Source organism: Mesoplodon mirus (assembly GCF_964341445.2).
Source record: "Mesoplodon mirus genome assembly, chromosome: 8".
Lineage (NCBI taxonomy): Eukaryota > Metazoa > Chordata > Mammalia > Artiodactyla > Ziphiidae > Mesoplodon > Mesoplodon mirus.
This window is the reverse complement of record NC_138984.1, coordinates 29,961,074-29,987,539: the sequence shown is the minus strand read 5'-3', so window position 1 is coordinate 29,987,539 and position 26,466 is coordinate 29,961,074. Positions and strand designations below refer to the sequence as shown.

Genomic DNA, 26,466 nt, shown 5'->3' with positions numbered 1-26,466 from the left:
TACTCTAATGGGTTGAATATACCTTGGTTCCCATACTTTTATCACACTATCTTGTGTTTATTTTTATTTATAACATTTTACAATTCTTATACCTTTTTTTAATAATAAAAGGAACCATAATAGGAAAGCATCCAAGGGTAAAATATGTTCAAATTCTTAATTGCATGGGAGTCCTGGTTCAGGATAGCTAGGCGAAATTATGCAATTATAGAATAATGAAAGCCATGTAGCAAGACTGAAAAATTTCACTTAATACTCTTTTAAACTATATTTCTCTGTACTAGGGAAAAAACAAGTTTACTTATTTATCTTACAAAAGCACATCTTAGGAATAAATCTTTCTTAATCTAAACATCTTGGTTTTGTACTACCTGGCTTGACAATGCATCATTTTAGATAGAATGGGGCTTGTGAGATGGGAGGTAGGATAGGACTTTTCCCAGAGATGATGGTATGTTTCCTTTGCTGGCACCAAGATTCTTAAAGGCATAATTATTTTCTTTACTGAGTGGAGCACAAGCAGGAACTCATATGAAATATTTCCATCTTGTGCAGTTTCAAGGCCATGGCCGATCCTGGGAACAGAGGAGGGATCTACCGCCCCTGGAGTCTCACCTGCTCCCTGCTCATTGTGGGAATGTGCTGTGTGTCTCCTTTCTTCTGTCACAGCCAGACAGATCTGCTGGCTTTTAACCAAGCTGATCCTCAGTGCTGGGAATCTTCTTCAGTACTCCTCCTAGAAATGTGGAAGCCTCGAATTTCCAACACTGTTTCAGGTTTCTGGGATTTTATGATCTACCTGAAGTCATCTGAGAACTTGCAGCATGGGGCACTGTTTTGGGATCTGGCCCAACTCTTCTGGGACATCTATGTGGACTGTGTCCTCTCCAGAAACCATGGCTTAGGAAGGAGGCAATTGGCTGGAGAGGAAGAGAAGATCTCAGCAGTGCATCCACAGCACACAGGGAGAAAAAAAGGTGGTCAACCCCAGGTCCCATATCTTTTGAAAGGATCAATCAAGTATGAATGTGCTGAATTGTGAGGAAGAGGGAAATGGCTTTAGGGGAATCCATTGCCACACATAGCCTCCTCGGGGGTGAGCCCAAAGAGCACGCAAGTGATAGGAAGATAGATAGCACTTCCTTTTGTAATTTGCAGTAGCTGTTTTTATCAACATATTGTCTTCATCTTCATACTTCATTCAACAGCAGCAAAGAAGAATCAGAAAGAAAAGTAGGAAAAGACATGATCCCTAAAATACAATATCAAGGTATAAAGGGATGCCCCCAAATTAGCATTATTTTTTTCAGTTAGGCTGAACATTGGTAGTCATAACCTGTGTTCACTTGCTATGGAATTGGGAAGATTTGAATATAATAAGCCTGGGGAAGGCTCACAGCACACAAGCTCTTGCCCCTTTTAAATAGAAAAACAAAAACAGAAACAAAAACTAATTGCTTTCATGTAAATGGGAAGGACTCCTTGAGATGTACTTACTTAGTTGATGGATAAACGGTAGAAAAATCAGCTGGCTTGCAAATTCACTCTTCCTTGTTGTTTTGAACAAATTGCAAATAAGTAATTAACTTCCAGCAAGCTGAGTAATTAATTTTTAGAAATCTGGAACTTCCTACAAATTTAGAGATTTTTCACTGAAGTAAATATGGTATTCAAATGCAGTCTTCTCCAGGGGCACTAGAAAAAATATCCTTTATAGAATTAGAAGGAGGGTGAATAAATCACTGTAAGCTGAGAATAACAGCCTTATTCATACTGTTTTTGTTCCTTTTTTGGTGTTGTTTCAACCAATGTGCTTCTAAAGCTTGCAGCAATGGCTGTTTGGGTGGTAGTAACTATTTATGCACTAGTGGAAAACTGAAGCATAAATAATTTTTGCAATTGTACATTTGATTGTGAGAACTGCTATATGTTCCTGTAAAAAATCTATTAAAATAGCAATTAACAGTAATAGTTATAGATCAATCTTTCCCCAAGATATTGTAGAACCTTTAAATATCTAGTTTGTTTTAACCTCGGTAACAAAAAATATTATTAGCTGATCCATAAAGCCAGATAGATAATCCACCACAATTATTTATAGATAAATTTATTATTTTGGCAAGTGTTATTGTCACTTAAACCAATTTCCTTTTTTAGAGGAAATATTCTTTTAGCAGCTTAGCTACTAAAGCAGAAATACAAAATGACTATCTTTAAATGTTGGTTACCAATATTTTAAAAATATTTTGAACAGAGACTTCCAAGGCATCAGCAACAGTAAAGACTGTATATTTTCTTCATCTGTACTGTAGGCTCTTTTTTCCATTCTTACTCTACTTAACAGTGGTATTCAAATTACTACCACTATTTCTTGTTTTTGTATTTTACACTCACTTTGAATTACTTTAAGTATCTATAGAATAAATGAAAATAATATTTGTGTTCAACTTAACAGGAAAATAATTATCTATAATTATATAATATAATTAATTAAATTAATTAAATTAATTATATTATATAATTTGTATATTAAAATTACTATATATATAATCTCAAAAACAGCTTTCAGTTTGCTTGCTTGCAACAGGCTACTATAATAGTCTGAGACTACATGTAATTTTCTGAGCATACTTCAACATGGCATTTCTTTTTTTTGTTTTGTTTTGTTTTTGTTTTTGTTTTTGCGGTACACGGGCCTCTCACTGTTGTGGCCTCTCCCGTTGTGGAGCACAGGCTCCGGATGCGCAGGCTCAGTGGCCATGGCTCACGGGCTTAGCCGCTCCACGGCATGTGGGATCTTCCTGGATGGGGGCACGAACCCGTGTCCCCTGCATCGGCAGGTGGACTCTCAACCACTGTGCCACCAGAGAAGCCCAACATGGCATTTCTATCTTTTTTTTTTTTTTTGAAGGTAGATTTGTCTTCAGCTTTGGAAGTCACTTCCTTCATCTTGCTACAGAGTTGCTATTGACCCAGCTGGTCTGCAAACTTTACTAGGAGTTGCTTTGCAAATATTAGGGGTAAACATTTCACCTTATTGAAGTTATTTTAATGTTTGACATAAACAATTGTTGCAGACCAGGAAATAAGACTTTCCATTCCTATTGTATAATCAGTCAAAGAGGGTCTTGGGTCAAGAAGACACCCTATCTGAAAGTTAGTTTCAGGAACATGGAGATTTCATCTCAAGAGGCTTGATTAAATCTCCAGTGGCTCAACTGGGCTCTGGATGTACCTGCACAGATTCTTCACTAATTTTTTTTTTTTTTTGTCCCCGGGGAATTAATATTCTACTAGGTTGGGATGGGGGTGAGGGTGAAGAGGTGTTTGTCTCCACAGTTCTCAGGGAAATCACATCATCAGAGCAGAAGGGAAAAACTAAAGTAAGTGTCTACATAATACCCGGAAAGGTTCTTGCTATTTTGATGTCTTCAAGTTAAATAGTTTAAATTCACTTGAGAAATGTTGCAATGAATCATGCCTTATTAAAAACACAAAACTCCTATATAACTTTGTATGTTAATATATTTGTTAATATTGCATCAGCAAATATGAAAACAAGAGATATCAAATAGCTAAGTAACCTTGGGCAAGTTAATTGACTTATTTAGCTCTTAGTTTCTTCATCTGAAAACGAGGGATATCAAAGAATTAGAAGGCCCTTAAAGTCTCTTCACATTCTGTGTTCTGAAGTTCTGTGATTTTATAAACAATAAATGTATGAAAAGTATGGATTTAACTACAGAAAGACTCTGGAAGAGCTTTACTCCAAGGACAGCTTACTGAGCTGAGTGATGACCTAGACATTGTGGTGGTTTATAACTTTAATAAGCAGAAACAGAGGTGATCCAGAAATGAGAATTCCAAAAATTCTGAAGGCCAAAGATATCATCGTTTGAGAAGACACAAAAGAGCATTGTTATTTTGTCTAGAAAGATACAAGCTAACAGCTGAATGCCAAAATAGTCAGAAGGCTGAAGAGGGTATACCCAGGCTTCACCACTAAATTATGATGGATTCTGTGAAGGCAGAGAGAGAGAGAGAGAGAGAGAGAGAGAGAGAGAGAGAGAGAGAGAGAATTGATTTAGGAAAAGTGTAGGCTGATAATATCTCCCAAATAGAAAATAACAGAGTTGAGGTGAACACAAGGGTTAGTAAAGGCTTCAATACAAATGAAAGGATTTTGAAGTATATCTTTGTTTGTGTCAAAAATGATGATCTCTTCCTTCAACAAATCTTGCTCTGCCCCTGAGAGGAACAGAAAAACTTGCCTGCCTGAGCCTGGCAGTTTGGATGGTCTAGAAAAATTGTGAGTCTTTGCTTTCCTCTGTGACGTGAAAGTTAAAATTTAGGTTTATAATTTGATGATGTCTGTAGTCAGTGTCTAACTAGCTGGCAAATGTTCATAATGCTTATTTTTTAAACATTAGACAGAAGAGAAAACAATGCTTCAGAAATATGTTAGATTCACAAATGCTTGATTTTCTACTTTACTCACTCTGAGAAATTTTGTAAGCAACATATTCAGAAATTACCAATCTAGAAATCTATTCTAAAGAATCATTCAGAGCTGTAGCCAATTTTGCAGTATAAGGCTCTTCACTACAATATTATTTATAGCAACAGAAAATTGGAAATAATCTAAATGTCCCATAATAGGGTAATGGTAAACTAAATTATGGTATAAAGTATGTATGTGTAAAACTATGGTTCTCTCTGGAAGATTATATTATAGGTGGTTTAAACATTTTTCTTTATATTTTTATATTAAAATTATATGATGACAATTTTTTACTTTTTTAGTCAGAAAAATATTTTTAATACATATTAATCAAATAGGAAATGTATTTATTATAATCTACTTAATTCATATTATATAATTAAACTTCATAGGACACAAAGTTTTGCATAAATAAAAATTTCAAATACACCTCTGCAATAAATTTATACAGAATATTAATAGCTGAGTGGCAGAAACAGCAAACATTCTTTTAAAAACCAAGTCATTGATAATTAGCCTGAAAATAATTTGGTGACCTAATGACTAGTTGCTTTTCTCTACTTTCAGGTGTATATCCTCAGCCACCAAGAATCCCTTCCTTAAAGAAGAAAGAGTTGATTGAAGACTTGATAAACAGGCATGCACATAGGAGTGGGTCTAAGTTCATTGGAAAAGTGACCAGTAGCCTGGAAATAAAGAGAAAATAAATCGAACCTCAGAGCTAATGCACATATTGGAATATAAATATATATATATTTTTTCTTGACTACTGATCATTTATTTACTTGGAATGGTGGGAGCATCCAGAGACAACTCTTAAGCCACATTCTCTCAGAGTACTTAGTTTCATCCTTTTAGGACGTTAGCATGTTCCTTCAAATGGCAACATTACTGCCAGATCATCCCACTGTCTGAAACAGTTAAAATAGCTTCCAAAGATGAGTAGGGGATCGTGCTACTCAGATTCTTTGTATCTATCTTGATCATTGTTTTGGGATGCTTGACATTGTTAAAGAACTAGAGTGCCACACATTTAACTTGAATACACTGCATGACTTTGAAATATTAACCACTGGATTGCTTATGCACAGGCATATAAGAGACTATATTTATTAATTACCAGTTATTGGTGGTAATTACCTGAATTTTGTTTGAAAGAATATTTTTGAATATTTTGAACTGAGTGAAGCAAAAAACAAAACACAAAACTGGTGAATAAAGCATTCTTCTAATAGAAACAAAATTAATAAAAGCTCTCGACCCCAAGTAATGTTATTGGAGTCTTTTTATTTCAATATTTAATGTTACCATTAATGATAATCCAAACTCTAATAAAATAGCAGTAGGTATAAATTTTTTCTCAGCATATTTTCTATTGGATTAAATATTAAGATTGTAACTGGTTACAATTTACAATGAAAAGAAAACTAAAAATCAAATGAAGAGCATTATGAGAAAAGATCCCATAAAAATATTTGCTCTCAAAATGACCAGGCTTGAATGAGGTTCATAGCAAAGAAGTCCAATTAACAAATATATTTGAGTTCCAGACACAATGCTATTTTTATCTCTAATTATGCTCATCTCTCCAATCATTCTATTATAACTGATGGTTGACAACCAGTTTGAATTTCAGATATGTTAGCATTTCACTTGCTTTTCCCAGGTCCAAAGGAAGCCTCAGTGTTTTCACTGAAGGTTTATGGCCCTCCTTAAGTGAAAAATCTTATCCAAAGGGTTATTATTAGAAGACACAGCTGCATCTGAAGATTAGCCAAATCTCAACAATAGGGGAAGGAAGTCTGGGGAAGGAACAGGGGAGGGGGTCCAGCCTCAGCTTTAACTTGATTAGAAGAATAAGCACATTAAAAGCTGCCACTCTTTGACTACCATTTCTACAGAGGCTCATGGTTTTGCTTCTGTGCTACTTTCTCTAATGTCTTGCATCATATTCTTAAAAACCATTATGTAAACTCATTACCTCTTATAAATCGCTGAAGAGATGCCTGCCCCTTGCTCCTCCCACACCTTGGTACTACACAAGGGGCTGCCAATTTTTTCTGATGCTCTGTGGGCCATCCAGTCTCTGGAGTAACTAATCAGTTCTGTCTTTGTAGAATTAAAGCAGCTGTAGGTAATATGTAAATACATGAGCACGGTGGTGTTCCAATTTTAAAACTTTGCTCACAGACACTGAAATTTGACTCCATGTCATGTCCAACTGTTACAAAATATTACTCCTCATCTGATTTTTTCAATTATTATTTTTTAAATGTAATAATTTCACAGCCTGCACAAAACTGGCAGCGGGCAGATTTGGCCTGTGGGCTGTAGTTTGCTGACCAGTGCTCTGGGGCATACTTACCAAACTTGTAAGGAACAAGCTGGAATGAAGTAAGAAGGAGAGTGAATATGTTGAATAACAAAACCAAAATAAAAAATTCATGATAGGCTGAAAAGCAAATTCAAAAAGATTAGGATGAGATTGAACAGGGGTAACCTAGTCTTAATCCTACCCAGTTGGACATTATTTCACTCTGGAAACATTACTAGAAGTTATGGATCATATAAATCATAGCCCAGAGCCTCTCTGAATGTAATAGGGACTGCACATCAAGAAAACAGGTGAGGGCTTCCCTGGTGGCGCAGTGGTTGAGAGTCCTCCTGCCGATGCAGGGGACATGGGTTCGTGTCCCGGTCCAGGAAGATCCCACATGCTGCAGAGTGGCTGGGCCCGTGAGCCATGGCTGCTGCACGTCCGGAGCCTGTGCTCTGCAACAGGAGGGGCCACAGAGGTGAGAGGCCCGCATACCGCACAAAACAAACAAACAAACAAAAAAACAAAACAAAAAACAGGTGAAACAATGGAACCATAACAATATTTATTTAGAGAAAGTGCAAGCAGTGGTTAGAGTACAGGCTTAGGAGCTGGGTTCCAATCTCATCTTTGTCAAGTAGTGACCAAACGACTTTGGACAAGTTACTGACCCTCTTTGTGTCTCAGTTGTCTCATAAAAAGAGATATCTTCTTACCAGGTTTGTTGTGAAGTTTAAATTAGTATTAATACATACATGGCGCTTAGAAGCTAAGTGCTCTCACAGTCAAAAAATGTTGGCTACTACTTTGGACATTATTAAGTTAAGCATCTATACCCTAATCATACATACAGAGGATGGAGGCACACAAGTACTTTGGCCAAATTCAATAAATGTGGGGTTTTAGTGAGAAACATTCATGTTTTTAAAATAAATTTATTTTGAGATAATTGCTCATTCATATACGTTGTAAGAGATAATACAGAGACATCCTGTATACCCTTCATCCAGTTTCCCTCCATAGTAACATCTTGCATAACTATAGTACAATAACACAACCAGAAGATTGACATTGGTACAATCCACAGAGTTCATTCAGATCTCACCATATCTGCATGCACTCAAGTGTGTGTCTGGTATGCACATATGTGTGTGTGTGTGTGTGTGTGTGTGTGTGTGTGTGTTAGTTCTTTGCCAAGCCTATTCTCCAGCAGGAGCATCTAGATAGAAAATTAGGTCATCAATTCGGTAATTCAGATATTGAAGAAGATCATTGCATGAATTCTGTAGATCACACACTTGAATATTACTACCAATGTTTTCAAAGAAGGGGCCTCTATTGGAAATGCAGCACATCTGGATTTGACTCGGCTCCTTCCCATTTTCCTCTATCACTCCTCACTCCCAAGGCTTTACTCTGAAGAACTAAGACACATGAGTAGAGACATTAAAAAATAAAATTTTCTTCATGCTTCATGCCAGACTATTGAGAAAGAGGTAGAAGGTTTAGTTCTTTTAGTACAGATTTTGAAAACATGTTGCGTCATCACCACAAGGGGCCTTTGAGCCTGGACTCTTTTTCACTTCAAGTTGGGCAAAGTGATCTGATCAACAAGGGCAGAGAAGGCCCTGCATACTCGCTCAGCTCCACAATACAGGTCCATATTTACGGAAGATTGCAGGTCTGAAAACAACAAAGAGGAAAGTCCTTCAGAGAAAGCACCTGTAGGTTCTCAAGCTGATCTTAATAAAGCTCTAGCACAGAGAAGAAATAAAATCCATCTCCCTGCAGGTCCTGATGGCAATGCCCTTTCTCTAATCTAGCTTGCAAATGAGATGGGTATCATTTACCGTGATCAATTACTAATTCAACCAAGTTGTGGGTTCTTAAAGAGCATTTTCCCATAACTTCAAGCACGAATCTGAGTAGCCAGAAAGCCCAGTCTAGAGCAGTGGTTTTCAGACTCTGGCGTATGTTAAAATCATCTGGACAGTGTTAAAATAGATTGCTAGGTCCCACCCTCAGAGTTCTGATTCAGTGTACATGATGGTTAATTTTATGTGTCAATTTGATTAGACTGTGGTGTCCAGATATTTGATCAAACATTATTCTTGGTGTGTCTGTGAAGGTGTTTCTGGATAAGGTTAACATTTGAATTGGTAGACAGAGTAAAAGCAGATTGCCCTCCCTAATATGGATGGACCTTGTCCAATCAACTGAAGGCTTGAATAGAACAAAAAGTCTGAGTAAGAGAATTCCTTCTGCCTTACTGTATTCCAGGCGAGACATCAGTTTTCTTCTTCCTTTGGACTCAAAAGGAAATATCAGCTCTTTCTAAGGCTCGAGCCTGCCTGCTTTTGCATTGGAACTACACATTGGCTCTTCTGGGTCTCCAGCTTGCTGACTACTGATCTTTAGACTTGCTAGCCTCCATAATTGTGTGGGCCAATTCCTTAAAATGAATCTCATTCTATATCTATATATACATCCTGTTTGTTCGGTTGCTCTGGAGAACTCTGACTACCACAGTACATCAGGGATGGGGCCCAAGAAATTGTGCTTCTAATAAGTTCCCAGGTGATATGGATGCTGCTGGTCTAGAGAAGATGCTTTGAGACCTCTGCTCTATAGTTACTGATTAATGGTTTGAGTGGTCCTCTATGACCTATTGTAATAGGAATTGTGTTGTAGAAAGCGCTACAATTCGGCAGTTATTAACCAAAAGTTGGATACGCATAATTTTTAAGCTAAAAGTTCCATTTCTAAGAATTGATCCTACAAAGATATTTATACCTGAGAACTAAGATATATGCTATAACAATACTCACCAAAACGTTCTTATTATAATAAAAAATTGGGAGCAACTTAATTACACACCAATAAATAAATTATGGTATATTTATACCCTGGGATATTATGCAGCACTTAAAAAATGACACTGCCCAATGTCTAAGATATTTTGTCAAGTGGAAAAAGCAAAACAAGTACAACCTAACTTATGATGAGAAAGTAAAAACACATATATGCAAAGAAAAAAGTCTGAAGGAAAAACTCACTAAACTGCCAACATTTTTTACCTCTGAGAAACAGGTGGCAGGGAGTGAAGGATATGATGATGAAATCATTTTTGAAAAACATGCACTTAGGCATTTTAATTTTACAATGAGCATGCTGCATAATATTGTTTGTATAATTTAAAAAATAAGATCACAGGAAATAAAAACATGTAAAGGCTTAGTTTGTTATACACTTTAGTTACATGATTTATTATGGCTCCATCTGTGCTGTTTTCTGTTGAACATAAGAGGAGAGGGTTCATGTTTTTTTTTACTGTCTATTCTCTAACACTGCCCCAGAACTACAAGGACCCTGAATAAACAATATTTTATTGCCTGAATAAAAACTTTGTCCAGAGGCAAACTTATTTTAGGATATTCTATTCCTCAGCCCACAGTTATAAAAACTTTAAATACAATAAAGAAATAGAGAGGCAATAATTCATTTCATACATTGGTTCTTTTTTTCTTGTTTGGTTGTTTTATTTTTAAGCTCTAGTCCCTTGAAATGTTAAAACTAGCCAAAGATATGCACCTAACACCAAGCATGTTGCTTGGCATAAACTTGGAATTCCATACATATAGGGACTGAATTAATATAGTATATAGTCAGAGGCCTAGTGAGATGTTAGATGGACAAACCTGTGAAATCAGCAGTCCAGAGGAAATCACAATGGGAGAATAATTCACTTGAATGTAGTTAACAATCTATCTGGTCTCTGAATGAATTTGGGATGTGAGAGAAGGCTATCAGAATGATGGGTATAGAGGTTTAAAAGTATTAGATTATCTACTCTAGGATTACTCTTCTGGCAATTGAAATACTGAGCCCATGTCTTCCTTACAATAATAATTAATGAAGCAAACCAATATGTATTGAATATCTACTCTGGACTAAGACCTTGAGCTCCAGATTGTACATGTTGACTGCCACTCTGATATTTCCATCTGGCTGTCTCCAAGCAATTCACACTTAATGTGTTCAAAACAGAATTCTTGATTTGCTGACCTCCCTCCATCTCAGCTTTCCCAGCTTTCCTTATAGCAATAAGTGTATGACAATCTACCAAGTCCAAGCCGCCACCACCTGCCCCTCTCCAAGCCACTTTCTACACAATGACAAAGTGTTTTAAAAACATAAATTTACCCCTTTCAAAATGAATGCCCAGCATCAAGCACAGCTCTTGGCACATAATTAAATCTTGATGACTATTTGTTGAATGAATGAGTGAATGAAGGATGAACCAACTAGACATTTTTTTCTACCTTCATGGAGCTTAATGCTGGAACTCTTGTGTATCTTTTCCCATCCAGAAAAATTACTTCTACTTTTATATATATATATATGTGTGTGTGTGTGTGTGTGTGTGTGTGTGTGTGTGTGTGTGTACATATATATATCAGAGAGAGAAATATTCACTAGGCGTTCAGTATATATCCTTAGGATTCCCAGGCAGCATTTGAGAAGTCTACCTTCTAAATATGTGAGATAAAGATCCAGTGTTGAACTTCTCTTACCTGTGGTTGCTAAAGCACTGCTCTTTATTTTTCTACAACCTGCTAAAGTCCAAACTTTATCTTCTGATTATTTAAAATAATAGTTTAGATGATGGTTGCAGGTGGGGAATAAAGGAACAGGAATAATTCTTCCACATCCCCACTCTCAACCATGCCCTCCTAATCCCATCATCTCTCCCTCACCTTCCCTTCTCATCCTTGAAACCTACTGTGGTAAATGGATGGCAAAGAGGGATGGAAGAGAAGCTGGGGAAAGAATTTCAGAGATGTAAGTAGGAAATTTCACTCAGAAAGGGACAGAAAATAATTTATTGAGAAAGTAAGAGTAGAGCATTAAGGGTTTTTTTTTGTCACCACAGAAGCAAGTAATGTTAGATGCTGTTTCAAATCTAACTCCTTTACTGCAAATTTGAACAAAATGTTTGCTACTGATTTTCAGTCCAACATGTGGAATTTAAAGAGGTTTGGGGAACCCCTTCTACACACTTTCTCTTTTCCATTAAGCTCTCAGGGTCTCCTGAAATCCTATTATCCTAGATCTTGATATTGAAAGACTCTATTCAGTTAATGTCAACAACTGCCCCCAAACTGACCATCATGCTTGCCGTTTTCATCTTATTAAGTCTTATGTAATATAAAGTTCATCTTAATTTCCAAAATGTGTTGACTCCTTAGCAAAGCTCCAATTCAAAAAACTAGTCAGCTACTAGGATAATCACACACTGGGTGAATATGTTGACAGTCTGAGCAAATATTAGTATATTACAAACAATAGATCTTTCTAATTTTTCCAACAATTCTCAAATTAAAAAATAAAAAACAGGGGCAGTAAAATGATTAGAAATTTCCTGTTGTTATCTGATGCATCTGTAACAGAGATAGAAATAAAACAAAAATGACCAATACCTTAATTTAGTTTGTTTGCCCTTCCACATCTTCATATGTGTGGTTATCACATTTCTGTCTCTGATTACATTTGCTGTGGTTTTGATAAGCATGCATAAATTATGGGGTGTATTTTTATAATCCATATTGCCAGTGGCTAAGTAGAGTTTACAAACAGAATCATATTCAATACCTGATTGAATAAGGATACAAACTTAGTAAGAAATATTTGAGTGAAGAACGGCAGTGTTTAATAAATGTAGATATTAGCCATGAAGATTAACATAGATCCTATGCTTAAAAGCCTCAAAGAGGGCTTCCCTGGTGGCGCAGTGGCTGAGAGTCCACCTGCCGATGCAGGGGACATGGGTTCGTGCCCGGGTCCGGGAAGATCCCACATGCTGTGGAGTGGCTAGGCCCATGAGCCATGGCCGCTGAGCTGTGCGTCCAGAGCCTGTGTTCTGCAGCGGGAGAGGCCGCAACAGTGAGAGGCCCACGTACCGCAAAAAAAAAAAAAAAAAAAAAAAAGCCTCAAAGAAATAAAACTGATATAAAAGAAATGACTATAAATTTAAATCTTGTCAATTAGTACTCACTGAATTATCACAAAGTATACAATGCAGTAGAATAACAAAAAGGGAAAGATGTACTTCCTTGCTAATATCATAAGCACTTTTGTATAATAATGCATACTACCTACAGAAACATCTCAATGGTCCTATTTAAATTGTAAATGGAAGCAGAGGTAAATTTTTTGAGAATATATTTTTTACATTATCTACAAGATTGGATAATGCTAACTGCATCTTTATACCTTATTGCATTATCTGAATTTAAAAATAAACTTTGCCTTTTCATGATTTCCCTTTAAATGATATAATGATGGGTGTATATATAGATACAGATACATTTATATGTATAGTTACTTAAAATATGCATGGATCTTTTAGGTGTCAAACTGCATGCAGTGCTGGGATATTGTCTCCCAAATATGTGTAGTAGACCTAGTCTATTAGGAATCTGAAATGTACAATATAGCCTACTACATTTGTGAGGGCTGACCCAATACAATATTTTAAAAGTCAACAGCTTTCATAAACTCAATTGGAGAAACAAAAAATAAATAAATAAAAATGAGATGAATATGTGAAATTCTAAAATAGTTTCTAAAATAAAAGTCAAAATTTTATGTGAAATTTTCCTATAAAGGTCAAGTGGATATTGACTTTGCTTTGAATACTCATCATGACCCCACTGATGTTTAGATGGAAATAAGTGGGTGGAATATTGTGTTGGCCTAAGAATCAGGCACAGGGAGTTCTCATCCAGTCTTTGTCTCAGGCAGCCTGAGCATGCTGCTGGTATCTTTGTGATCTTGTTTTCTCTAATACAGGATTATAATTCCAACTCTCTTCACAGTAGATATTTTTAGAATCACCAAGTAATTACTTCATTGACTTGGCTCTACCAAGTTCAATATATAACTGACATTATCATGTTCCCATTTTATAGCTCACCAACTATTATGGGCTGAATTGTGTCTCCCTCCCCAAATTCATATACTGAAGTCCCACTCCCAGTATCTCCAAATGTGACTCTATTTGGAGATAGAGTCTTTAAAGAGTTAATTAAATTAAATGGAGTTTACGTGGCTGGATCCTAAACCAATATGAGTAGTGTCTTTATAAGAAGAGGAAATTTGGATAGGGGCATGCACAGAGGGAAAATGGTATGAAAACACAAGGAGAAGACAGCCATCTACAGCCCAAGGAGAGAGGCCTCAGAAGACACCAACACTGCTGACACCTTGATCTCAGACTTCCAGCCTCCAGGAGCATGAGAAAAAAAATTTTTTAATTGTTTAAACCACCCGATCTGTGATACTTCATTACGGAAGTCCTAGCAAACTAATACACCAACTCAGAAATATTTTGGGAAGGCCTTCTTTGATGCAGAAACGCATGAGAATGTTATCCTTGTTTTATCACCAGTCTCTATATGATCACTCCAACATAAAAGATCTTACACTTTCTTAAAAAGAAATGGATACAAATATAGATATATTAAGATGACAAAATACTCTATAAATAAGACAGTCACTGTAAAACAGAATAGCTATAATAAAGAAGTATTAATAAAAAAAGCCTTTAGATTTAACAATGAGACATAGCTTATGAAGGTGATGATGATGATGGTATTACTAATAATACAGAGACCTTAATCAATTATCTAGAAAGAGAGCATCATTCTTACTCCCATTTTGAAATGGTAACATCAGGCTGCCCAGTTATATATGTTTTAGTACTAATGATAATAACAATTGCAATAACAAAAAAAATAGGTATTTATTGAATTCTTGGTATGTGCCAGGTGCTATACTAAAACTTCATATGGTTTATCACTTTTAATTCTCACAATAACCCCATCAATTAGGCAACATTAGAAATCAAGTTCAGAGAGACTACCAATGTCCAAAAGACTCACAACTCTGTTACTCACTAGATGAATCGTAGCTGTAGGGCTAATACAGGGCTATAGAATCAAGTGTTTTAAAAGGCAGCCTGACTCCCTGGTCATCACTATCTCTAGTGATTGTGAAAAATCTTACCTGAAGGCATTTCTAGAGTGAAGGCATCCGTGAGTTTTGACAACAATTCTTGCAGTTCCTCTTCCTCCAGCTCATCCCTTCCCTCCTGGATGTTAACTGCCCCTTTCCTTTCCACAGGTACCAGGGCAGGATGGTTCATTTCAGCAGGAGCAATTTGGGAGGTGTCCTGCAGCAGTCCTTCCTGGGAACTGGGTAGGGACCTAAAGATTTCTTTTGATGTCTTTTGTGCTTGGCTTCGTGCCCTGGTGCTTTGCGTTGACCTTGGCTGCAAAGTGGCCTCTGGTGATTCTGAGTTTGGTGGAACATGTTCTGCATGTGCTGGACCTTGGTAACTTCCATCAATCACAGTGGACTTAGGAAGTGTTTCCTCTTCTGAACCATCCTCAGTGGCAACCTTGATCTGGGAAGACTCTCCTCCCCTCTGAAAACTTTCTTCATCATTTCCATGGTCAGGCTTGGCAGCCATATTTTGCCAGGAAGATGAAGGATGAAGGGGCTGCAACACTGCCTGGGTAAAGAAAACTTTACTTATGTAGAAATGAACATTTATTTTACTTTTTCATTTAGGCATTAAATTTTAATATTCCAATAGGACATTTTAATGCAAGATTTTCTCTTTTGTCTCTAAATACATTGCTATTAATTTTATTTTATGGTGTTAATTCAATGTCAACCTAAAGGTAGAACAGCTCAGATTCTAAAACATCACAGGGAATAATCACAAGGACTTTGGGAAAATGCTAGGTTCTGAAAGCTCAGGTTCTAAAAATATCATAAGGAATATCTGGAAATGTCAGGATATCTTGGATTGATAGATAAAAAGTATTACAATAAAACATTCATAATGATTCACTTAGGTAGGTATGTTGTGAGGGGTTTCATAATAAGCCATAGGAATAAAATCTGGGGGGTGCTCTCTCTACAAAGCACAGCCCTCAAAGTGTGGTCCACAGACTCCTGGAGGTCCCCGAGACCCTTTCAGGGGTCCATGAGGTCAAAATTATTTTCACAATAACACTTAAAGGTTATTTGCCTCTTCATTGTGTTGACATTTGCACTGATGGTGCAAAATCAAGAGTAAGTAAAGCTAAAGTTGTTGGTGCTTACCGCACATCAAGGCAGCATCACCAAGCAGTGCCAGTAGTGATGGTATTCTTACCATCGTGCACTTGCAGTTAAAAAAAAAGGCAGCTCCTCTTAAGAATATCCTTGATGCAGATGAATGGATAAAGAAGATGTGGTACATATACACAATGGAATATTACTCAGCCATCAAAAAGAATAAAATAATGCCATTTGCAGCAACACGGATGGACCTAGGGATGATTGTGCTAAGTGAAGTCAGAGAAAGACAGGTGGCATATGACATCATTTATATGTGGAATCTAAAAAAAAATGATACAAATGAACTTATTTATAAAACAGAAACAGACTCACAGACATAGAAAACAATCTCATGGTTACCAAAGGGGAAGGGAGGGGAGGGATAAATTAGGAGATACACACAACTGTAAATAAAATAGAGAAACAGCGAGGGCCTACTGTATAGCACAGGGAACTATATTCAATATCTCGTAATAACCTATATGGAAAAGAATCTGAAAAAGAATATATGTATTTATGTATAATTGAATCACTTTGCTGTACACCTGAAACTAACACAACATTGTAAATCAATTATACTTCAATAAAAAAGAAAAAAAAGACTATTCTTGAAGGTGTAGCAAAAATTCTTATTTTTCTTAGTAACACGTCTTCTTAATATTATATGTGATGAAATGGGAAGTATGCATAAAACACTTCTCATGTTTACTGAAATATAAAAGTTGCCTCTTGTGCAAAAGAATTAGATGGGTATTTGGCAAACATTTTTTCAAAAATGAATGAAGTGAGACTGTGACAGTAAGGAAAACAATGATATGTGTTGCCAATTTTACAGCTGAGCTTTTAAGCAAAAATTAGAATTTTGGAAAACTTGCATTCACTACCATAAGCTTGCTTGCTTTCCAATTCTTAAAGACTTTTCTGATGAGATTCATGGTAGTATTAATGAATATGATTTTTTAATGATTTTTTAAAATCTTGTATAATGAAATGGGTGAGCATTAGGAAGTTCAGCATAGCTTGGTTAACTTCCAAATGACCAATGTATGATGGTATAAAATCATGCCTGGATAAAAGATTCATTCAAAAAGCACAACAGGGGCTTCCCTGGTGGCGCAGTGATTGAGAGTGCATCTGCCGATGCAGGGGACACGGGTTCGTGCCCCGGTCCGGGAGGATCCCACATGCCGCGGAGCAGCTGGGCCCGTGAGCCATGGCCGCTGAGCCTGCGCATCCGGAGCCTGTGCTCCGCAACGGGAGAGGCCACAACAGTGAGAGGCCTGCGTACAGCAAAAAAACAAAAAAAAAAAAACACAAAAAAACAAAAAGCACAACAGAATAGTGTATTTTAATGAAACAGGGTGTGAACGAGATATGGTTTCAGATTCAATATTGCAACCATCCTTTAAAAAACAATCATTTATCATGTTTTGGTGTAGTATCAAAAAAGAAGATCTCCAATTATCTGAAAAGACTATTAAAATACTCCTCTCTTTTCAACTGCAAATCTGTGTGAGGCCATATTTTTTCATATTCTTCAGCCAGAACATCTTGCAACAGATCAAATGCTGAAGCAGTTAGGAAAAATGCAGCTGTCTTTTCTGAAGCCAGCCATTAAAGAGATTTGTAAAAAATGTAAAACAATGCCAGTCTTCTAATTAAATATATATAATTACTATTTAAAAATTTTCCATATATAATGGGTTTATTATTTTCATTTTCAAATTAGTTAATAAATTTATTTTAAAACCACTTATCAGTTTTAATTTTGATTAGGGTAACCAGCAATAGATATAACCCACAGAATCTCCTTGGGATCCTCAAAAAATTGTAAGTCTCTAAAAGGGATGCTGAGACGGGCTTCCTTGGTGGCGCAGTGGTAGAGAGTCCGCCTGCCGATGCAGGGGACACGGGTTCGTGCCCCGGTCTGGGAAGATCCCACATGCCGCGGAGCAGCTGGGCCCGTGAGCCATGGCCGCTGAGCCTGCGCGTCTGGAGCCTGTGCTCTGCAATGGGAGAGGCCACAACAGTGCGAGGCCCGCATACCGCAAAAAAATAAATAAATAAATAAAAGGGATGCTGAGACTAAAGGTTTAAGAATCAACGCTATAAAGAACCTCTTTGCCCCAGGTCTATTGTTTCTAAATGGTACCGATGCTGTTCTCCCCCAATGGCACTTCCTTCGCAAAAGTGGAAGATATCGGCTGGCTGATGAAAAGGGGAGTTGGTCAGGGTATGGACAGAAGAGGGAAAGGGAAGAGGCTGATCAGAGTGAGGTGCAAAGCCTCAGGCTGCAGCCGACCCTCAGCCAGAAGATTCTAGGTCAGACTTCCAGTTGGCCCAGATGGTCGGTGTCTCCCACATTCTATACCTGTAGATTCTGTCCCATTAGCTGTAGCTTTGTCCACAGACTGTCCTGGTTGGTTGTGAGTTCGTGAATCTTTGTTTCAAATCTGCAACTTTTTTCTTCCTGGCGGGCATATATGGCTTGCAACTTGTCTTTGTATTGGTTTAACTGTTTTCTAAGGAGCCTGCAAAGAGGACAGGTCTGAGTGGGTTGGAAGGGCAAGAGGTCAGCACAGCAAGACATGCAAGAGCCCTAGCGAGATGTACTCTGGGTCCTCTTTGGGAGAAGATGCCGGAGTAACCTGCACCTCGACTATTACCTAACATTGATCAATCCTGCTTTAAACTGTTTGTTCACCATGTACAGCTGTCCTTCGTGTCTATTATATACACAATTCCCCCAAGAATTTCATTGGTTTTAGAGGTGTTTTCAAAAACTCATCATGCATGTTATGGATTACTTTTGACAGCACACCTTCAGCAGCTCCTTAAATGTGAATATTGACTTTATTCATTATCCTTTTGTCCAGAAACACTCCATTTAGAATGATAGCATACATGTCATGGCTAAATACCTAACACCCAACCAGGGAGGGAACAATGATGCACTTTGTGAATTGTGGGTCTTGGCTTCTCTTCCTAAGTCTAGTTGTTCATTGGTTTCAGAATGAACCAAGTAGTCAGTGTAATTCTTTTAAAACATAAGGCAGGGGACTTCCCTGGAGGTCCAGTGGTTAAGACTTCACCTTCCAATGCAGGGGATACGGGTTCGATCCCTGGTCAGGGAGCTAAGATCCCACATGCCTCGCGGCCAAAACACCAAAACATAAAACAAGCAATATTGTAACAAATTCAATAAAGACTTTAAAAATGGTCCACCTCCAAAAAAAAATCTTTAAAAATTTAAAGAAAAGAACAACAAAGAAAACCCATAAATCAGATCATGTTACTCCTCTGCTCAAAGCCCTCCAATGTTCCCCTCCTTATTCAGAATAAACCAAAGTCCCCATAGAGGCAGCCAAAGCTGAACAAGATGGCCAAGACCCTCAGCTTCCCTCCCTGACCTCATCTCTGCTTTCTGTTACTCACTGTCTGTCCTTCAGCCACACAGAGCTTCTGGAAACTCTTTGAACACACTGGGCATGTTCTCCCCTCAGAGTTGGCTCTTTTGGCCCCCAGTGCCTCCTTCCCCCAGGTTCTTGCTCAGCTCATCCCCTCATTTTTAAGTCTTTGGTCACCATCGTACTCTCAGTGAGGCTCTCCCTCACTGCTCTACTTGAAACTGCAAACCAGAACTCCCAGCCTCGCCTCCATCACCCCCCATCTCCTCCCCTGGTCCTTCCCATCTCCTTGTCTCCATGGATTTTTGCCATGTCTAATTGCTACAGAACATGATGCGATCTTAGATTTTGACTTAGTCTCGAGCCTTCAGACTTCTGCACAGCCACTTTATATGACATGCTACCTGTTTTACTTGTTATTTTACTTATATCTTACTTACTCTATTACTAATTGTTTATTGTCTCTTTATTCTGGCAATTTTTTTTCTGTTTTGCTTCTTGCCATATCCCTAGGCCCGGGCCTAAAATAGTTCCTGTTACGGTGTATGTATACAGTGAAAATTGGCTTTCTAAAGTACAGTCTTATTCTTTGACCAGTGCTGTTGTCATATTTATGGAAGTTGTAGAAATGGGCTCCCTGGTAGGAAATGCAACAACATTTCTCAGTGTTAGAGCCTTTGAAATTCTTAATTGCCACAGATCTTGGAGAGGTCTTGGAATTTAGCTGGGGCTCCTATCCAAAGCAGGCATCTCTAAAAGATGGCCCTCAAACTTCCAGGCAGTCACACAGGTGAAAGAGGAGTCTGATTCTAAAATCCTTGATTGTAATTGGAGTTTCAAGTACTTCTTTATGATGGACTTTTCAGAAAAGATTCAGCCCAGGGATTTTATATAGCAGACAACAAAGAAACAGCTTGTTATGACCAGTAGTGACATCAGTTTATCTTTCTCCCATGCTGTCTATCACCCACACCCCCTTCCTCCTTTCTGGCCCATCCACCATGTTTGAACATCTAGAAGACATGCGTTCCCATCCTTCCACAATCCAGGTGAAAGTAGGGAAAGCCCTATCAGAAGTGCAGCTCTTTTCTACTCTGTTTTTTGTTTGTTTGTTTGTTTTAATGGAGAAATCCTCGGAGAGTCTCCAGTGAACATGATTTACCCAATGCCAATATTTCCAGCAACTGGGAGCCCCATACTTTCAAGGTAAATATCCACTGTTAACAAAAAAGCTTAGATTATTTGAGAAATAATTCCTTTCAAATGATCTGAAATCTGTCTTTCCAAACTTTTTTATCTTTGTATGCAGTTCTGCTTCCTGGAGCTAAGGAGCTTGAATCTCCCATGTACCAGGTCTTCAAATACAACACAAAGGCAAGTTAATTCACCAGGCGAGTTAATCACGCACAGAGCAGTGGAACATTACTTTTCTTGATCAGCACCTAGCATAGAGTAATAAATAGATAACTAATAATTGAATGATACTCTTTCTTGTAATGTAGTCTGAGACTGCATTGCTTTTTAAATCATCAGTGACAAATTGTGGGCTGTTACTGAACTTACAGTTGACTGTATATCTCAGGTCTTTCCACGCTATTTGTTGTGAACCTGGGCTTATAATTGTAGGATTTGCATTTAATCTTTTAAAATTTGGTCTTTATTAATTGTCCCACTATTCTAGACTGTGATATCGTAGTGATTCAAGACTGTCATTTAGCTTATTATCTATGCCTTTTAGTATCATGTCACACACATGCTCTCTATTATTTTATCCAAATCATTGATAAAAATAATGGGGCAGACAGGAACAAGGATAAAGCCTTCACATAGATTTTACTCACTAATCAGGCTCACACTGGTATTCTTTGTGTTGATAAATACCTTACTAGGAGACCAATGGTGTATATAGTGGGTATGAATTATACAAAAGGGAATCATCTAGTTTAAAATAATTGTTTGAGGTAATTATTTTAAGAATTAAGTTTTAAAGAATTAAATTTCAAAATTTCCTTTTTATTTCAAAATTTTAAGTTTCAAAATTGCCATTTTATTCCTATACTATTTCCCTTAATTTTATTTCTAATTTATTTTTCTTATACCATGAAAAAGATCAAAATTGTTTTTAACATTTAAATTATTATTAAATTACTTTAAAAGTGTTATTAAGCTTCTTTTCATGAGTTATCACAGAATTTTAAAATGTTCATTATCTTTCATACCTTTGCATTATGAAGCACATCTCATCATATATATATATATATATATATATATATATATATACATACATGCACATATATATTAGATGCTCAATAAATTTATTGATGACCTATTTTTATTTTAATACATATTTATTAATATATATTTACTCATTAATTTATTGAGCATCTACTAGATACCAAGCATTGTGCCTGCAAACAAAGGTCTTCCCTCAGGGGGACCTTCTTATTGAGGAGCCAGGAATTTTGTCTTCTAAAGGAATGACAACATGATACAGGAACTCAAGGGATGATTAGTCCTGGGACTTCCCTGGTGGTCCAGCGGTTAAGACTCTGCACTCCCAATGCAGGGGGCCTGGGTTCCATCACTGGTCAGGGAACTAGATCCTGCATGTTGCAACTAAAAGATCCTGCATACCACAACTAAAGATCCCGCTTGCTGCAACTAACAGCCGGCACAGCCAAATAAATAAATCATTTTTTAAAAGGAATAATTAGTGCTTTGAGACAAAATAAGATGGTAGACAGTTTCCAGCCAGCCTAGTAAATCTTTGAGAAAGTTAGATACTGTTGGAGAAATGTACTGATTTATTTTAGAAGCCATAAGACACACACAATACTTCACTGAAAATGCTTAACCAAATTTCAAGGAATAAAATCACTCAACCAAAACCCCAAACTTAATGTAATTATCTGGGTGGTTTTAGTTATACTTAACTACTCAAATAGAGTCAAAGCCCCCTTTTACCTTCATACTGGAATCATAGCATTTCTCTGTTTAAGGAATGTCTTCCAAATTAAAGAGAAAAAAAGAGCACTGTAAAAACTTTGTAGAATTTCTTCCTCTAAAAGCGAAGCAAAACGCTATTGATGTGTCTCTGCTGTTAGTATTTGTCCACACGTGGTTCCTACCTTCTGTCCCTATGGAGAGCATTAATGGATTCGTGAGTCCTCCACAGTTCATTCCTAATGCTGACTATGGTCTAGAGAAGCGAGAAATAGAGAAAATAAGTTTTGGGGTTGAATTTAACCCATATTCCTAAAAATTCATAATAACATGATAATGATATTTCAAAAAAAATTCTTTTTCAAAAAGTGACTGGTGTTCATATGCTCAAAGTGCAGTCACACCATCTTATTTTTACGAGACACTTTTCTTAAAGATACGTAAACATAAACAAGATTTTTAGGTTTTAAAAATAAGTCACAGTAGTCTTTTGCCCGAGGTAGGCTGCTGCTCAGAACGTCTCCTTCTCTAAAGGCATCTGCAAAAAGCAGTTGGGTTATTTTATTTCTCCTGGCTCAAGAAATCTTTCACTTCTACCTTCCACCTTCTACTGAGAGTTTCTTATCTTTCCATTGCTTGTGGACTGGGACTCATCACTACTCTTTGTGTTCACCAAGTCTCTTTGAGTTGATAATGATCAGCTCAGTTCTCATCTAGGATTTTCTCACCAAACCTTATGTCTCAAATCACAGTCTGGTTCCTGAATTGCACCCCAAGAGCAAGTCCTGACCTGACCCAGCCTGGCCCAGGTTCCTGGGGCACCATGTACCAGCCCATGGCACCCACTCATCTGAATGGGAGGTTGGATTTCATTACTCTACATTTATAAGCAGCCGTGGCTATACTCTGTGGCCTTTTCTCTTCCCTACAAATGATCTGAAGAGGCACTGGCCATCTTGAGAACATTCTTCCATAGGAACAGCCTACAAGAGGAAGAGAGTAGGGAAGGGAGAAAAAGTGAGCTATAGACTTGAAGTCACATTCTCTGGTTGTTACATGCTCTTTGTGGCCCTTCTGAGGGACCGGTGCCTGTCTGCCTCTTCATTCAAATATTCAGTTTCTACATGCCTAGCGTAGATCACTTTGAATCAGTGAGCTTTACATCATTGATATCAATGTTATCATATGGTACATATCGTTATGCAACTGAGAAGCATTTCAGGTTAGCACATATGGACCTACCATGGTATATCCAGAGAATAGATACCATGGTTTATTTAGTCATTTGCAATGGAAGGACACTAGGCTGTTTTCAACTTTTCAGAATTATAAGCAATGTTGCAATGAACAAAGTGGTACATGCCTCCTTGTGCATACATGGGCAAGGTTCCCAGGTTTTAAGTTTAATAGATACTAATAATTTGCCCTCTTTGGGCACACACACGTATGAATATTTGAATATTTGGATGCATAGTATAAGGTCTGCAAAGATATACCCCAAAGAGATTACCTCTGGAAAACTCGGGACCAGATGTGGGGTGGGAATTATGGCTGAAAAGGACTTTACCCTTATCTGTAATATTTTAACTTTAAGGCAAACAGATTCAGGTCTTATTTGTATAATTTAAAATGTCTTTCTTTTTAATCAAAGAAAGAAATGTATTACATACAAAAGATAGGCTGTAGCAACTTTAAAAATGAGAAAGAGGTGACAGGGAGTAAAAAGAAAGTGAAATAAAGGAGGGAAAGCAAAACCTCTTTTAAACTTCTTGCCTCAGAACAAAGCAATGTTAAAGTGAAACAAACTGTCGCATTGTGAAAATGGCTTTTTTTCTTCTTTTATTCAAAGCAGGAAATGGAGCAGCTCTTCATTTGTCCCCGCACATGTAACTCCTGCTCTCTGCCCAGCACTCCAGCCAGAGGCGTTCTTGGATGTGCAGTGAGGGGTGTCTGAGTGGTGCAGCTGCATGAGCTGCTGATGAAAACTCACACAGACCTGAAAAACCTCACCCAGAGGCAGAGCACAGGCTTCTCATTCCTGGGTGGTCACAAGACACTCTCCTCTTCACACTTCTACCAGGAACAACTGCAATATGAGAACTCTAATTTCTCTTTGATGATTGAAAAACATCACAGATGATCATATTTTGAAGACCTCCCTTAGGATCTAACTGTACTGATTACAATGATGAAGGGACACCTACAAGTGGAGTTGCACATGGGAGGGAAAGTCAACAACTGGTTGAAAACATGATAAAGGAGTTGCAGACTGTACGCTTAAAAAAAAAAAAAGAAGCATTTCTAATTCCTTTGATGAAAAAAATTTCACTGGGATTTTTTTTTTAAGTTTCTTCCCTCTTATGTTTCTTTCACTTTCCTCTCTCATCTCTTCCCTTTGAAAATTCCTGAACATTTTCTTTATGTACGGATGAACTAATTTTCCCTTTTCCCCTACTTTTTAATTACATCGAATCTTAGATACTGAATAGTCAAGTTAAGGTATTGTGGGCAGAAGAAAGCCTTGTCTGTAAGTAAGCTACATTTAGAAGTTTCGGGCAGGGACTTAATATCTATGGACACTGGAGTAATTTAAAAATATCAAAGTTGAATACAGCTTCCCTTTAGGATGCAGACTTGGGAAGAGTCCCCTCAAAGCTAAACTTTATCCAGTAATTGTGCCTTAATTGTTCTTTTCCCCTTCGGACTCACCTGACGATGTGTGCTACTGCCGTTGGTTTGTTGAGCCAGAGATACTCTTTGAGGTATTTGTTTGAAGGCCTCTGTGGCTGCTGTTTCTACTGGCCTAGTTGGACTTACATACTTTGGTGCTTCAGATCTATTGTACTGAATGGAGAGCCTGTTATAAAAGTAGAATTTTATGAGAGGTTGTAATAATTTTATATGATCAGGTATGACATTGAGGAGAGTCTTTTTAGAAAATGTCAAATCAGCTGATCAATTTAATATCCAAAAATAGCAATAAAGTAGTTCAACTTTTTCCTCTGTGCTCTTTGCCAACTACTTAGTTGATATAGAGCTAAATAGCCAATAATAGGAACAAAAATTCCATTTGCCTCCATCTTGATAATCTAGAAATGAGAATGCAGAGAAGTTCAGCGATGACTACAGAAAATCCCCCAGGTCATCTTGTCCAGGTCACATACTAGGGGTTCTAAATGCAGATGTGTGTTTATTATGTCATATCTAAAAGAGCGTAGAATAGAGTAGACTAGTTTAAGGTCAGGCATATTCCATTTTATACAATTCCATTTAATTTCGTTCCCTTATTCAAAAACTATTTGAAGCATCTTACCATCTTGAGTTATTGCAGATAAAAAGACTTCTTTTAAAAGAAGCAGAGAACTCCCTGCTCACAGAGACTTTACATGTAATGAACAGACAAATACACAATCATTTCTGACATAGGTCGATTATTTCTACAGGATGCAATGAGAGTATAAGGGAAGAAGCGATTACTCTGGTACACTTTAATTATGTGTTTAAGGAGTGGGCACTTTGGGGTAGAAAAAAGCGTAACCCATGACTTCTTCGTCACACAGCTTCTGAGTAACACACTCTATTCTTACCCCGTCTCAAATCATTTTAACACCTTGGGGTTGTTCAACACCATTTTCTGCATTCATACAGATGCTTACAAACAGCAAAATACATATTGAATTTGTTTTTGAAACAAAAATGGCATCATTCCATACACATGATTCTGCCACTTGGCTTTTTCTCTTAATGTATGATGATGAATGCCCTCTAGTATAGTAGATAGGTGCTAAAATCTGTCCTTAAGTAGATTCACTATGTTCTCTTGTATGTTGTATCATATAATCGACCATTTTTTCTACCAGTGGATCTTCAGTTTGTTTGTTTAGTGACCCACCCTCCAATGCTACAATGTTTATCTTATTTTCTATGTAGTAGTGCTCTTATTCCTATAGGACAGAGTTCCAAAAATGGATCAAGGGCCAAATCAATTTAAATTTGCTACCAATACTCCCTCTAAGTCTTGCTCTCTCTTACCTGGCTCTTCTTTCTTTCCTTTACTTTAGTACTTTTGGCTCCTAATATATTATTATAATTCATGTATATGCCTATTTTTAATTGTCTAGTTTCCC

At 37.3% G+C, this 26,466-nt stretch overlaps 2 protein-coding genes across 2 annotated transcripts in view; one reads left to right on the top strand and one right to left on the bottom strand.

The window, feature by feature from the left end:
- Window positions 1-565: 565 nt before the first annotated feature.
- FAM237A (family with sequence similarity 237 member A) lies at window positions 566-5,208 on the top strand (the record flags this gene model as incomplete). Its single annotated transcript, XM_082631138.1, has 2 exons — window positions 566-977; window positions 5,069-5,208. 2 exons carry the CDS (start codon window positions 566-568, stop codon window positions 5,206-5,208), a joined length of 552 nt encoding a protein of 183 aa, XP_082487264.1.
- Window positions 5,209-8,397: 3,189 nt separating this feature from the next.
- Window positions 8,398-26,466, bottom strand: part of DYTN (dystrotelin) — a gene marked incomplete at both ends in the record, with an annotated part of 50,509 nt that continues 32,440 nt past the window's right edge. Inside the window, 3 exons of the mRNA XM_082630407.1 lie at window positions 8,398-8,501; window positions 14,886-15,393; window positions 18,361-18,520. Coding sequence (XP_082486533.1) covers window positions 8,398-8,501; window positions 14,886-15,393; window positions 18,361-18,520 — 772 coding nt within the window. The remainder of the gene's footprint in view (window positions 8,502-14,885; window positions 15,394-18,360; window positions 18,521-26,466) is intronic.